This window comes from Orussus abietinus, unplaced genomic scaffold, assembly GCF_000612105.2.
Source record: "Orussus abietinus isolate OABI.00-Male unplaced genomic scaffold, Oabi_2.0 scaffold108, whole genome shotgun sequence".
In the NCBI taxonomy this organism is placed as follows: Eukaryota; Metazoa; Arthropoda; class Insecta; order Hymenoptera; family Orussidae; genus Orussus; species Orussus abietinus.
Genome location: NW_019394302.1, coordinates 214,882 through 229,352, shown reverse-complemented (window position 1 = coordinate 229,352; position 14,471 = coordinate 214,882). Strand labels below are relative to the sequence as shown.

Below are 14,471 nucleotides of genomic sequence, written 5' to 3'. Positions count from 1 at the left end.
ATTTGGGTGATAAGATGATAAGAGGCTGCTGGATGATCGTCATGGCGTCCCGTGAAAAAAAGATTTGGAATTACAAGCTCTCGTTAAATACGGTACAATTACGTTTCATTTTTTTTTCCTCTCTATTGTTTATGACAGGATATTGTATTTGTATTGCGCGCCTGAGGGCCGCGGGTAAAACGGGGTTTGCAGATTTTAATTGGTTTTCCCGTTTCGATATGGTTTGGATAATTATTTTGCAGTTTTATATGATTTCCATAATACTTCGATTATTCAGTAAGTTATCTGTTGTTCTGGAAGAGTATGTATCATTTTGTGGAGGGAAGGTGACTTTCTTTTCTCTTTTCTTTTTTTTTTATAACTTCGAAGAGACCGTCTATCGTGTCGACGGTACTTTTTCAAAAATATGAAATTCTTTCGTCGATACGAAATAAGATCAAATGAAATTGAGGTGAATTACAGTACTCAACTTTTTTAAGCCTTCGCTAGGTTTGTTTCTCGCGTTATCATTAATTCTCCTGTGCGTAAACGTTTCGGGACGAAAAGTTGATCCACTTAGAAGAGGTGAAATATTCCGATAACAAATTAGAATTTTAAAGAATTATTCCTATGGTTGAGGTAATTTTTTTTTCTCAGATCTCTGACAGTTATCGGCGAACTCGTTCTTGCATCAACTTCAAACAATATTCGTTCTCCACTAATGATCTTTTGTATAAAGTACTAGGTTATCTGCGTTCAATACAACGTTCTGTACAAAACGGGATATAAATCTCCATTAATATTCTCATTGTTCCAGGCCAATTTCGTACGTAACATTCTTTTCGGCAAGATCATTTCCACTTGACACTAGCATGTCATTTGCAATTTGAGTCGGAAGGTTGACGAATTTTACAAAATCAATTTTTTTTTTTCACCGGAGCCATGGAACTCCTTTAGCAAGAAGCATTAAGATTCCCTCAAGTACTTATGATTTCCCGCAGAGAGTAATTATTTTCCGACATTATGGGTGTAACAGAAGGGAGGTTCAGCATCCTCTTAAGGATAGCAACCGAGAGGGTATTCACTCAGGAAATCATTAATTATAACGCTTGAAAATTATGTGGAAAAGGCCGAACGTAAATTGTTACCGAATCTTATTGTTTATCATATCCCAGATAGAAATTCATGATCATCATATGACGAGGGAAATCGATGTACAAACAATTTGCAGACCATTCGCTGCCTGAAACGTCTGCAATGTGTGTGCGCATATTGCAGAATAAATTTGAGGAAATCATTCCGGTAAATTTGTCACGCCATCGCTCAAATGTGAGGTACAGAGGCTGCAATTGCTTATCAGCAATGCCTGAGATTAATTTAGCCGTACACACGCGGGGAAACATTAAGACATTGCGTGTACTTAACTTTCTTTCATATTTAAGTACTTTTGGTTCGTCATTGTGTACCGCGGGTGTGAGTTCCAAATGAGGACTCGTAAGCAACACCCTAATGACTCATTTCATGATCTCTTAGGAGGCAAATTAGATGCAAACTTTTCATCAATTTCTCTATCTGGGCATGAAATCGTAGGCAATCGGTTCTCAAAGAAGGAAATATCCCATTCCCCGATTTCCAAGTGAATAGCCCCTCGGGAACTCTTAAGGTGAAGTGAAACACGTCGAGGAACTTGACCGACGTCGATAAAGAAGATTTTTCTAAATACCTACGTTCCCGACGTTCGTTTTTAAATCGACAGCCATGTCGAATTATATTGGGTATTGTACTACACGGCATACTCCACCTGTCGTTTCCGCACACTAATTATAAAGAAATCGAAGTAAAACTCCAAGAATCCTCTGGATACATGCTTTCTGGGGCCCTAATTGACTGCAGAGGGACCCCATGCGCCATCTGTGATTTCCAAGTGAATTAAATTTTCCCTCCGAGGCCTCGTATTCCCATCGTTTTAGCATAGAAGCGCACAAAACACTTTTCTTTGCCTTTACCCCGTTCAAATGCGAGTTTATCGATTACCAGAGTGTTCTAAATTATTGTAAAATTGTCCTGACCCTTTCGTTTCTCATATCGGAGCCTTCAATAATTGTATATCGATCGAAATATGAGAGGTCGACGCCATTTTGGATTCTGGTCTGGGGTAAGTTATCAAATTTCTTTCGAAAAATCCAAATTTCGATTGCGTCAGGGCAATTCTTAGATGATATCACGAGTCATGTGTCAAAGTTTCGGACAGTTTGGTCCAGTACCCTTAAAAGAAAGTGTTGTTTGAAAGAAATTAAAATCGACTTATTGGAAGGGGGTTTCACTTCACCTTAACGAGGAAGCTACCCGATATCCGAATCGTCCGAGGATCGGGATACCGACGAAGAACCCACGATTGGCTCTCGCTAGACCTAGAGTACATCGTCTTGCACCCCGTGTTACATTAATTGGATGCTGAGTTGATTTTTGCTAGTGTCCGAGTTAACCGCATGAGTCCGAAGAAAGATTAACCCACGCCTAGGGCTATCGCCCTCGCCGGGCCAGATATCGTATCTCGAGGCTTTTCGGACTCGAAATCCTCGCCAAGAGGGAGAGAAACGATCATCTCGGACTATCGACTATCCGACTCGACAGTTCGGACCTTCTACCTCGAGACTTTTTCCAGACACTTGCAGGCCCTGATCTTGTTATTCTAGATTCTGGCAGCAATCCGGAATCCGGGCCTAATTCTCCACCGGCTACGAACAACTCCCAGGCGAGTCCCACTGCTGGCAGCAACACGCCGATCCAAGAGGTAGGATCATCGATTTTCCAACTAATAGATCATAGATTTACTTCATTAACCCTGAATTTACCAGCATAGATCGTACAGGCTGCAACGATTCTTCTCGAAATCTTACAAAACTACTTAAAACGCGTTTAGACGCTCCAGGAAGCATTTTCAGAACTTATTATAATGGCTTTTATTAAAAATATTAGCCTATTTATTAGAAGAGTAAATGTTAATCGATTAGGGATGGTGATCCGCTCATTTTTTAAGCCACTGGGTTTTGCTACTATTTTTATAACCCTTTTTTTTTTTTAAATAATTATCGCCGCATCCTGTGCACCGATTTTCACTGAAATTCATTTTTTTGGGGCAGGTACATTGATCTTTGATTTTTGCCAAGCTAAATAAATATATATTTATTAAAACGCGTTTTAACGCTCATAAATGCATTATTTAGGATTTATTCTAATGCCTGTCAAATACCGTATTTATTAGAAAAGTAAATGTTAATCGATTAGAGATGGTAATTCGCTAATTTTTTTAGCCACTGGGTTGTGCTACTATTTTTATAACCCTTTTTTTTATCATCTTCGCCGTCGATTTTCACTGAAATTCATCTTTTTGGCAGGTACATTAATCTCCGAGTTTTGTCAATCTAAATCAGTGTATATTTCTAAATAAGTAGTAATTGTTTCCTTTATATCTCTAAGCATTTGAAACCCGTCAAATTGTCGGGTTCTGTTATTTTGTGATAATATTTTAGGTCATTCCAAACGGTCTGTCGTTTTTGTAGATGAATTTTGGAGTAACGTCACAAGCATCACCAATGGCCAGTCGCAACAGCGAGCTCAGTTAATATCACTGATTCAAACCACTTAATCCATGATTAAGACTTAATCGTAGGTTAACTCGATCTCTGTTGCACCGAGAAATATTTAATAAAGATTACCCGATACCAGATAACAGGTGAATATCGTACAATTAGATTGCCTGTTCTTTCCTAATTGGTAAAAAGCGATTAACGTTTGCAAACGCTATGGCACTATTTTAATCCTGGTTATCGTCAATCGATGGATTTTCGCTGATTAGTTAACAACGGTTACTTAAGCCTTTGCGAGCTCTAATCAGGGTTGGTGGAAACTTTCTCGATTCGTAATCACGGTTTACTACCAGTAGACTAATCACGGTTGATGTAACCGGCCCAGTAGTCAGTAAAGTAAAGTCGGTCATTAATCGTTAATCACTAATCAGCAAAAAAATGGTCCCCAAGAAACGATAGAACCTTTGGAATGACCTGGTATTTCACATTTCTTGCCTCTCGCGCTCATTTAAACCCGATTGATCCCCTCTATGTATTGCTTTTCTTTGGGTTCAAGGAGGGAGAAAACGCACCCTATGGAGGCCCATTGACGAGCAGCAGTCAGCAGGGCAGTTTATCCGATCTATCTCTGTTCAGTTCACCGTCCATGCCCAACATTTCTTTGGGTAGACCCCACGTGCCATCCAGCTCGGCGGTAAGTTCGCTGCATTTCCTAATTCCCTTAAGGCGACATGAAAGTGGCATATGAAACATTTCTCCAAACTGGGCGTACCGAATCGTTTGAAATCTTACCCCGTGAACGTGGGGGTCCTTAGAAATGTCCCGACACTCGTGAAATCTCATTTTGTATGCAAATTCTTAAAAATTGTTTACAAAAAAATTGAAAATAAATGAAATCCCCCGGGTGTCAGGACTTTCCCTGGGACGTCCACACTCGCGTGGTAAAGTTTCAAACGATTCTATGCACCCGGTCTACAAGAAAAAAAAAGTTCTACAAATAACTAAAGCTTCAGAGGCCACTTTCGCATTGCCTTAAATCCTAATAAATTTCAAGCCGTCCAGGATGTGTCGTTCCCTTTTACCCGTGTAAACCCGTTAATTTGAATCATTAGTATCGGTTTAAAGGGCTTCCGACACGTATCTTGAATTTCTGGTTGCCTTGTCAGAGCGGAACCAAGCTCGCGCCAGTTTCGGAGGCGGAGGTGCGAGCGGCGTTCACGGCTCGCCTTGGCATGCCGTTGACGGGGCAAATGCTGCCAGGAACATTGCCGTTCTATCCATCCCTGACTGTGATCGAGGGCGAGCCGACCTACATCCACAAGCAGATGCAGAACCTGGAGCAGCAGCCCAACCGGCAGCATCCCCTGTACCACGGTGCGCCGATCACGGACACACAAGTAGCTCACGCAAGACTGCATAAGGCTGGTCACCGGCCTTTAGGTAGTATGTTCTCTCTTTCCTGGTTAACATCAGCTACGGACTCGTGCCTCTTCGTCCGGGTCGTTTCCCTGGAGAGATCTCTCAATTAGCTCAGTATCCGAAGGGTCCAATTATCGTGAGGTTGGTCAAAGACAAACTTGGGAAGCGTCAGGATCAGAGGAGGCACTCGCTTCCACCCTTAGATTAGACACCCTGATCGACGTAAGTCCCTCCGTAGGTAGAACGCAATCGGCGCCTCTTCCTCTGGGTCACCCGATGCTCCAGGGTGGGATGATGGCGCCCCCGACGCACTACGAAGAGTACCTGGCCGAGAAGCAGCTGCACGACCAGCAGCAGGCGCACAACTACCTTAAGCAGCAGATCCGACAGACCGTGCTGACCAGGGTGGGCTCCCGGGGGAACCAGGCCAACCAACTGGAGGAGGCCCCGGAGAGCGAGGAGTCCGAGGTCATCGACTTGACCGGGAAGAAGGACCTGCCGGAGGAGAGCGAGATCTCCAAGCAACAGAGGGACCGGGAGCAGTTCCTGCAACAGCAGAGGGACCTCATGATGAGGCACACCCTCCAGATAAACGATTCCTCGACCTACGCATCCGGGAGGAGTTCCCATTCGGCGAGGCCCCTCTCCAGGGCGCTGTCCAGCCCCCTTGTGCACTTAGGTACGGCAATGGTTCTCGTAAAAAACACCGGATGACTCGATGGATCCGCGCCTGTTTTTGGCGCGCGACTCTGCAGCAATGAATTTAGAATTTTTCATGTTTCATTGGCACAAAAGTTCACACAGAAAATTAGACATCTACAGATCTACTCTAATGTGATCTATGTACCTTTGATTGGGACAGACGTAATTATATAAATTCAAATTGTAATATGACCAACCTAGGATGCGCAGAAAGGGGCGTTAGGGCTAACTCGATCCATGGGAACGCGTAAAGTATCTATATCTTTGGTACGAACGTACCAATTAGTTATTGATTTCGTTGTTAAGATGATGTAAGCTTTAGGGTCGAATTTGTTCAAAGGTCCTCAGGGCGCCGGTGGGGACGTTTTCGCGAGGGGGTCGCCGCATCGACCGACAACCGGCCTGGCCTACGATCCTCTGATGCTGAAGCACGCCTGCGTTTGCGGCGAAACCGTCAGGGGACACCCTGAACATGGCGGCAGGCTGCAGAGTGTCTGGGCAAGGCTTTCGGAAACTGGGCTTCTGCAACGCTGCGACCGAGTTAGGTCCAGGAAGGCAACTCTCGAGGAGATCCAGACATGCCACTCTGAAGCGCACGCATTACTTTTTGGTACCTACCTAAGTCCTCTCTTGTACACTGGGAGACATCAATGCCCTCCCATCCTGCACCGGCGTTGCCGTATCTGCAGGGGAGGCATTCATGTCATTGTACATCCTTCACTCGATTGTCCTGTTAAAAGTGTTCCGATATTTCGAAATTTTACAACTTGACGATAGATGTACTATACTTCGAACGAATATTTTTAACAGCGCATCCTTAAGGCGATGTAAAGGTGGCGTCAAAAAGGTTCCCGTTTATGGAACTTTTCTCTGAACCGGGAGTATCGAGTCGTTTTAGACTTTACAACGTGAATATGGAGGCTGTAAGGAAGGTCCTGACGCCCAAGAAATTTGAATTTTTCATTTTAAATTCGTTTACATTTTTAAAATTTATTATAATAGTCACCACATTTATGTTGTAAAGTTTGACACGACTCGGTACACCCAGTTCGGAGCAGTTTGACAAATGACGCTTTTACATCCCCTTAACCCATTGGCTACTAAAAACGCCTAAAGGCGTCCAACATTTGGTCCAATATTGCCTGGACGTTTTGATAAATTTCGCCCATGTGTCGAAAGGGCTCCGTATCAAAAGGTTGAACTGAATTCCGATCCTCCTTTGTTGAGAGTAAAGAAATGACCCTAGGTATCCTTTCCAGGTACAAATCCTTTGAATAGGCAGAAGCTGGACATGTCGAAGTTGTCGCAGCTGCCCATCAAGAGCTTCGTCCGGCTGCCCTGCGGTGGAGTCGGGGTGGACTCCGACACGACCTGGAACGAATTGCACACGGCACCAGCGGCCAGGATGGCAGTGGGCTGCGTGGTGGACCTCGCCTTCAAAGCCGCGATGGGCGACATCAGGAACGGTTTCGCCGTGGTCAGACCACCTGGCCACCACGCCGAGACCAACCAAGCGATGGGTTTCTGCTTCTTCAATTCCGTGGCCATCGCCGCCAAGCTTCTTCAGCAGAAACTCGACACCAGGAAGATACTGATCCTCGACTGGGTACTGCTCGTTAACCCCCTTTAATTGTAACCCTGAAGTAGTATAAGGAAACAACGCCAATGGTCGGTTCCACAGAAACTGACCCCAGAATCGGGACCAGGATCTCAGATTTGAGAATGATGATCCAACGATGCGAGCGCTCCTCGCGGAAAATTAGGGAACTCCAAACCTACGTGACGAAAACATTTCCTAACGATGTAAATGACCTAAAATGCATTTAATTTTGCAATTAAGATACGCAAAGCGAAACGATAATCTGCGGATGATGTATAGAATATGATACTCTTAATGCGATAAAGACTAGCAGACCCGCTAACGGATGATAATCTGTAATTGCAAAATTTCATCGAGAAAGCGCTCTCGACACTAGATCAGAAAACATCTGAAAATCCATCCTAATCCTAGGAGGGATCCTAAAGTGGGGACTATCCAATACATGGCGTTGTATCTCCTTATGCTACTTCGTGATTGTGACCATGCGAAATTACGAAACACGACAGTGTAAGATGATGTTCTTTTAGGACGTTCACCATGGAAATGGCACCCAGCAAATGTTCTACGACGACCCGCGTGTCCTGTACCTGTCGATCCACAGGCACGACGAGGGCAACTTCTTCCCGGGAACCGGAGGACCAACCGAATGTGGAGCTGGTGAGGGTTTAGGGTACAACGTGAACGTCGCCTGGTCGGGAGGACTGAATCCCCCCATGGGTGATGCCGAATACCTGGCGGCTTTCCGCACAATCGTCATGCCCATCGCTAAGGAGTTCGACCCTGACGTGGTGATCGTTTCCGCGGGGTTCGACGCGGCCATCGGACACCCTGCTCCCCTCGGTGGCTACAAAGTCAGTCCTGCTTGCTTCGGCAGGATGACCCAGGAGCTGCTCGCCCTGGCCGATGGCAAAGTCGTCCTGGCTCTGGAGGGCGGCTACGATTTGGCTGCGATTTGCGACTCCGCTCAGGAATGCGTCAGGGCCCTCCTCGGGGATGAACCCACTCCCCTCAGGGAGGAGGAGCTCACCAGGTCGCCCTGCCAAAACGCCATAGACACCCTCCAGAAAACCATCGCCATTCAGGTAAACCCTGATGTATTTTAATTTAGGCACCTCTCCCCTTTACGAATTTATTGCTCCCCAATCGTTCGTAAATCGAGATTTAGTAAAGCCCACCAGGCTTGATTAAAAGAATAAATATGAGGGCGTGATAGCTGCGCCCGTTGGATACGTAACACCTTTGTTACAAAAAATTATTAGACATTAATCAGTGCTTTGGACGAGGTTGCTCTCAATTTTATTATCTTTGTTTCATTTTAGATGTCAATAATTAACTGAGAGAATAACACATTATGGTGAATGGAGATAATAGTAGTTAAGCATTAATAAGGAACGGTTCAGGTTTCGGTACGCTTCCATTTGTTAACATGTGAACTTGACCCTCGTGGCATAAGTTTTACTTAAATAAAAATTGATAAAATTCGTAAAGCGCGACTACCGGGATTCAGTTATTTTGACAGTAGATTAGAGGTAAGGGTACAGAGAATAATGACATTATTTCCGATTGGCTTCGCAGATGTCACACTGGCCTTGCGTTAAGTTGGCCGCACACACGGTGGCTATGAGCGCGATTGAAGCGAGTCAGAAGGAACACGACGAGACGGAAACCGTCTCGGCAATGGCGTCCTTGTCTATGCAGCAGCCTACGAATCTCACGTAAGGATCCTTCACTTTCCCTAAACATCATTCTTATACTTCGCTTTTAGCACTAAAAGAAGTCTTTAAACGCTAAAAGCGCGATTTGAGTACGGCCTTAAGGTGATATGAAAGAGTCAGTCTATGCTGGCTTGTCTCGGGACTAACACGCGTTTTTAGAACATTAATTTAGTTGCAGGTAAACGTTACAGATGGCGATGTCGGTCCTAAACAGTCGTTAGAATAATGAATTTACGGGATTTCGACAGTTTTACGTCGATCTCTTTATCATTACTTTACTGAAATGCCATATGGAAGACCTCAGTTCGTATAATTCTCAACGTAGACTGTAAAAGACTTCAACATAATTATAAATGTCGGTAACGGGACGCGCCAGCTTATGTTACCACTTGAGTATTCAATATGACGTTACCGCTAAAAGGGGTATAAATGAATTTTAATATATCGACCTGGATTAAATTCCTCAGCTTCTTTCGTATCATCTTAAGCTCCTCAATTCCTCACAAGTTTCGGAAGTTCGCTCTTCAGCTTGGGAGAAGTTCTTCACCCGGCTCCGCGGTGTACTGGAAATGACAAAGTCCATTTGAAAATTCGCAGGACCACGCCCGAACATTCCCGCGAAGTTTCCGAGGAGCCGATGGAGCAGGACGAGGCGAAATGAAGGTAATCCCTCGAGATGGACCACGGTTAATAATCTCATTTCCATCGGCTCATCCAAGATGGCCGATGCAGTCCCCAAGGGGTCCGGCGAGGTGGCCCTCCTCTTCGGGAAGTTCAGGGTCCGCGTGGCAGAGAAGGAAGCCCTCGATTGCTCCAGCCACGGTTTCGATTACTTCAATCGAGATGCCGACGCGTCCCTGAAGATGATGTGGAAGGTTGGAAGGTCCAGCCGGCGTGGCCAGGATCTGCCCTGGAAGACTCCCTGGGTGCTGAGAGGGTTGCTCTTCAGGGCGACGAGAAAAATAGGGAGAGGCGCGTAACGAGGGAATCATTGTGAGAGGGGAAGATGTTCTCAATTGTTGTTTATTGTCGTTCTATATTTATTGTTGGCCAGTCTGTAAGGGGCTATAGTGTTCTCTCCTCCGTTCACCGCTCTCCTGAAAGGACGCGTTTTGTTGAGTCGTCGACCAGCAGGGTTGGCACGGAACAACGGGAACGTCTTGGTGGTTTCCTCCGGGATATTTCCTCGCCATTCATTCCTCGAAGAAAAGAGGAGACGAAGACGAGAAGAACGAACCCCCACCAACGGGTGGAGGCTTTTTAAACCCTGGACCGCAGTTGCGAATCCGGGAAGTCTGGCTCACTCTTCCTCGTTGTGTCAAAGATGGCGGCGCTGACGCTGCCGGTAGATGTATCAGAAATGTATTTAGCCGCACGAAAAGGAAAGCACGTGGATCTTAAAACCCGACTCCATGCCAGCCCTGCCGGAATAGGAAAGACATCCTGTTCTTTCGCCCTAGACGGGGGTTTCAGTTTTCTGCCTTTGGGGCAGAACTCGGGAAATAAGTGTCTTACTGGAGGACAACGAAATACCCCCAAAGTCGCAGGGAAAGAAGCGCGTCTCGCGATTAATATCCCCTAAGACCTCTTCGGGGTCCTTGCCAACAGGAAGTAGCTGAAACGATCGGCGAGGAAGAGGACTTTTGACTCGATAAAAGACAGTAGGCTCTAGAATTTCTCCGGGAATTTCTTTCGCGTCGTGCTGGCCACTGGCGCTTTTAACCCCGCTCTCTTTTTCTCTCTCTCTCTCTCCCTCCCCGTCTCTCCGTTCCCACTTCTCCCTCTCTCTTTCGCGAGCTCCCGTTTCCTCTGCCTCTCTTTTCTCACCGGAAATGCGGGGGATAGCGCTCTTGCACTCCATACATTTCAGCTCGCTTTGTAAAAGAGTTTTCCACCTTCTCTTTCATCGCCAGAGCTCGAGTAATTGCCATTTCCTAATGTAATATGACCCGCAGCTCAAAGCGAGGCGAGAGGAAGAAACCGAGAGCTAAATGCAGAGAGAGAGAGAGGGAGAGAGGAGAAGGGAGGAACTTTAGCATTAATGTGAGAAATTAGGGAAGGTTAAGGTAAAGGAGAACCGATGGGCTCTTCATCCGCTAAGGCTTGCTCGTTTTCAGGCGACTTTTCGTTTTCTGCTGCGAACAAAGGCTGGTGCGATTTTTGTGATATTTTGTAAAGTTTTAATTAAATATACTAAAGTTTAATTAACCCGAGGGAGGGAGAGACGCGCGAGAGACGGAGAGGGCGGGGGTTCGTCGGGGAGAAAGAAAGAAAATGATATAATCGAGAAGATACAAGCATTTATTTTTGTGTCATGCATTTTACGAGAAAGTTGAAAAATGATATATATATGAAAAATTTATTATTGAACGAAGTAAAGATACTATATATATATTATATATATATATATATATATGATTATGGATATAGATTTTGACATACAGATAAAAGGAGTATATATATATTATATATATACGTATATCAAAGTATGTATATTGTATAGCGTATATATGTATATGTCACTGCGTAAGATAAGGATTATTAATGCGTTCCGTCGCGAGAATCTCAGTGTTAAGTGTTGCCCAGGAAAATCGTGGAACGGCCGGTTAGCTTTTCGTTTCTCTTCTCTTCTTTTTGTCGATCCTAATGACGATCGAGTCGATTCGCTGTTTCGTGTGCGTGCCCAGCCTGCGTGTAGGTGTGGACGAGAGTGCGACGATGTCCGCATGTGTAGGTGCGATTTTGCAAACATTCGTGGTGATTATTACTAATAAGGTGGAACGCTCCTTGTCTAAATGTAACGTCGATTGGATCTGGAGGATTTTTCGTAGATTAGCGCGTCGCGTTTTGCGAACGAGCTCTTACATGTACGTATATTGGATATTCGAACGAAATAGGTAAAAGAAAGGAACGAAAGAGAACCAGGGAGGCACAGGTCAATTAATAGTCCCAGGGAAGAGAGATATGCAGATTTATTTCCACGGTCGGTTTCATTTTTGGGATATTTATCGATGCCTTTGGGGCATTCATCGGCTTGTTACGGCGGAGACGCCATTTTGGTTCCAGCGGCGCTTTTTCTCGGATTCGTTCGCAAAGCGCGACCTTTAGGCTGTACTTCGTAGTCGTGGAACTCGGGGGGAGACGGTGTCGTTGTTTTGTCGTGTTCGATTTGATTGTTGCGGCAGTTAGTGGCGAGAAGAGAGAGGAAGGGAGAGGTGAGTCGGGATTCTCCTCCTTCGGCCTAGGAGATGGAGGTCGAGTCGGTGAGCGCCGGGAGACATCAATGCCCTCCCAGCCTGCACAGGCGATGCCGTATCTGCAGGGGAGCCATTCATGTCCGCTATTGTACCTAGAGTGTATGGACCCATGTATGCGGATTTGAAAACAGCAAGAGGTGAAAGGGGCTGTTTTCTTACGCCTTTTCTACCTTTTTAGGTCACAGTTGATAGGGGCTATTCACTTTGAAATCTGTGAATACGATTTCCCTCTTTGAGAGCCGATTGCCTTTGATTTCATACGATAGACAATGCGATTTGGTAACATGTGACGCTCGGCCTTAATAATTGTCACTGTGGTTTTGGGGATTGCCAATTGTCAGGGACTTCTGCTTGCGATTTTCACCTGATTTCCCACGTGATTTCGAGAGTTAAAATACATGATTTCCTGAGCGAACACCCCCTCGGACAGTTGTGTGGCACAATAAGGCGGCAAATGGCAAAAGAGGGAAAAGACAGCCCCCCATTGTTTTTCCTCTTTCTGTTGCCTTCTAAGTTAGAATCTTGGGCGTAGGATACATATACCTTGATACTTGATCAGACTATAAAGACAACGCTAAAAAAGAGAGCCTTTAATATTAGATCCATGGACATAGGATATATATACCTTGAATCTTGATCAGACTATGAAGGCAATACTAAAAGAAGAGAACAGAGAGGCTATATTCTTATAATTTCCCTCTTTTTAGGTATAATAGGTCCACGGTGCCATACGATGATATAGCCTAACAGTAAGAGTGAAAAAGAGAGACTATAGCCTGTCGCTCGCTCTATCCTTTTCGCTATCTTCGGAAGAATATCAAGAATAGCAATTACTGGGTCCATACGTTCTACGTTTCGCCGGCTCTTGTATAGAGGTTTAAATGAAGCGGCTAGGAACTTTTGACATTCCGGTATCATTCGTAATCGAGAGAAAAAAAAAAGAGAGAGGAAGAGAGAGAGAGAGAGAGAGCAAGCGCTGATACAAATTACGCGTTAAGGGATAAGCCTACAGCTGGATGTTGAGTATAAGGGACAACACGAGTCTACTATTGTAATGTTACATGTACACACGAGACGTTCTACTACTATTACTTACGGTCACTGTAATAGCCATACTTTTTTTATGTATATAAATGTACCTCCTAAATTAATTTTAAATAAAATTATAGTCATTGTGTTAAATCATTCCGTACACGTGCAGTCTTGGGTGAGATAACGCGTAACGATAACACCGATTAAGATTCCATTGTCAACTCTCTGCTGCTCTCCGCTTTGACCGACAGTTCCTTCAAGGTAAGTTACCTGTATTACGCTGTAAAAGTGATGACGCATTTCGTTGCGAAAATCTGCGAGGAAAATGCGCCATTACTTTTCCGACGACCCAACAGAATGTAGACCTAAGGGGCAGGGAAAGTGGCAATCATGAAACTTGTCTCTGAACTCACCATGCCGAATAGTATCAAACTTGTATAAAACGTGATATATAGAAAATAGTATAACGTAAAACATGATATATAGAAAATAGTATAACGTAAAACGTGATATATAGAAACTAGTATAATGTAAAACGTGATATATAGAAAACAGTATAAAACGCGAACGTGGAGGCTATGAGGAAGGTCCTGACACTGATGAGAATTCATTTGTTCATAACAAATGTTGTAAATATTGACATTAGATGACTTTCAGGACCTTCCTTATACCCTCCATAATTATATTGTAAAGTTTATGCCGATTTGGTACATCCTAGTTTGAGGAAAAGTTTCATGAACGGGAACTCTGACGCCACTATCGCATCACCTTAATGCAAGACTTGACATCTTTTCCAACATGTAGACTTAATCTAGACTTACAAAGAAGGTATCCCAGGTCGATCTCTCCGATTTCATTTCTTTTATAACATGTTATAATAGACTAAAAACTAAGCGACACGTATTTTTCTTTATCTGCCATTAAACACATTAAGGGGGTGAAACCACCATCCAAAGTAAGGCCTGTGAGGGGTGGCTCACCCCTTAATTTTTTCTTCTTTTAATTGAGAAAATTATATTTTTCATTTCTCGTTATGAGAAAGCTTTTCCAGGTGGATGGTTAAAAAATATGTTCTTGTGGGTGAGACTGCCAAATCGCCCCTTGACATGCCTTTCTTTGGATGGTGGTTTCACCCCCTTAAAGTGTTTAATGGCAGATGAAAAAAAATACGTGTCGC

The 14,471-nt window shown here is 44.4% G+C and overlaps 1 protein-coding gene across 9 annotated transcripts in view; it reads left to right on the top strand.

Annotated features, from left to right (window-relative positions):
- Window positions 1–14,176, top strand: part of LOC105702311 (histone deacetylase 4) — a 69,560-nt gene extending 55,384 nt beyond the window's left edge. For 7 of the 9 annotated variants that reach the window (XM_012429794.2, XM_023435069.1, XM_023435068.1 and 4 more), the window contains 9 exons: window positions 2,676–2,773; window positions 4,126–4,263; window positions 4,736–5,012; window positions 5,227–5,667; window positions 6,031–6,300; window positions 6,950–7,296; window positions 7,818–8,372; window positions 8,866–9,005; window positions 9,603–14,176. In XM_012429794.2, the coding sequence (XP_012285217.1) occupies window positions 2,676–2,773; window positions 4,126–4,263; window positions 4,736–5,012; window positions 5,227–5,667; window positions 6,031–6,300; window positions 6,950–7,296; window positions 7,818–8,372; window positions 8,866–9,005; window positions 9,603–9,666 (2,330 nt within the window). In that variant the 3' untranslated portion in view covers window positions 9,667–14,176. The remainder of the gene's footprint in view (window positions 1–2,675; window positions 2,774–4,125; window positions 4,264–4,735; window positions 5,013–5,226; window positions 5,668–6,030; window positions 6,301–6,949; window positions 7,297–7,817; window positions 8,373–8,865; window positions 9,006–9,602) is intronic. The other 2 variants (XM_023435071.1, XM_012429795.2) reach the window with 1 other exon arrangement.
- Window positions 14,177–14,471: the final 295 nt, after the last annotated feature.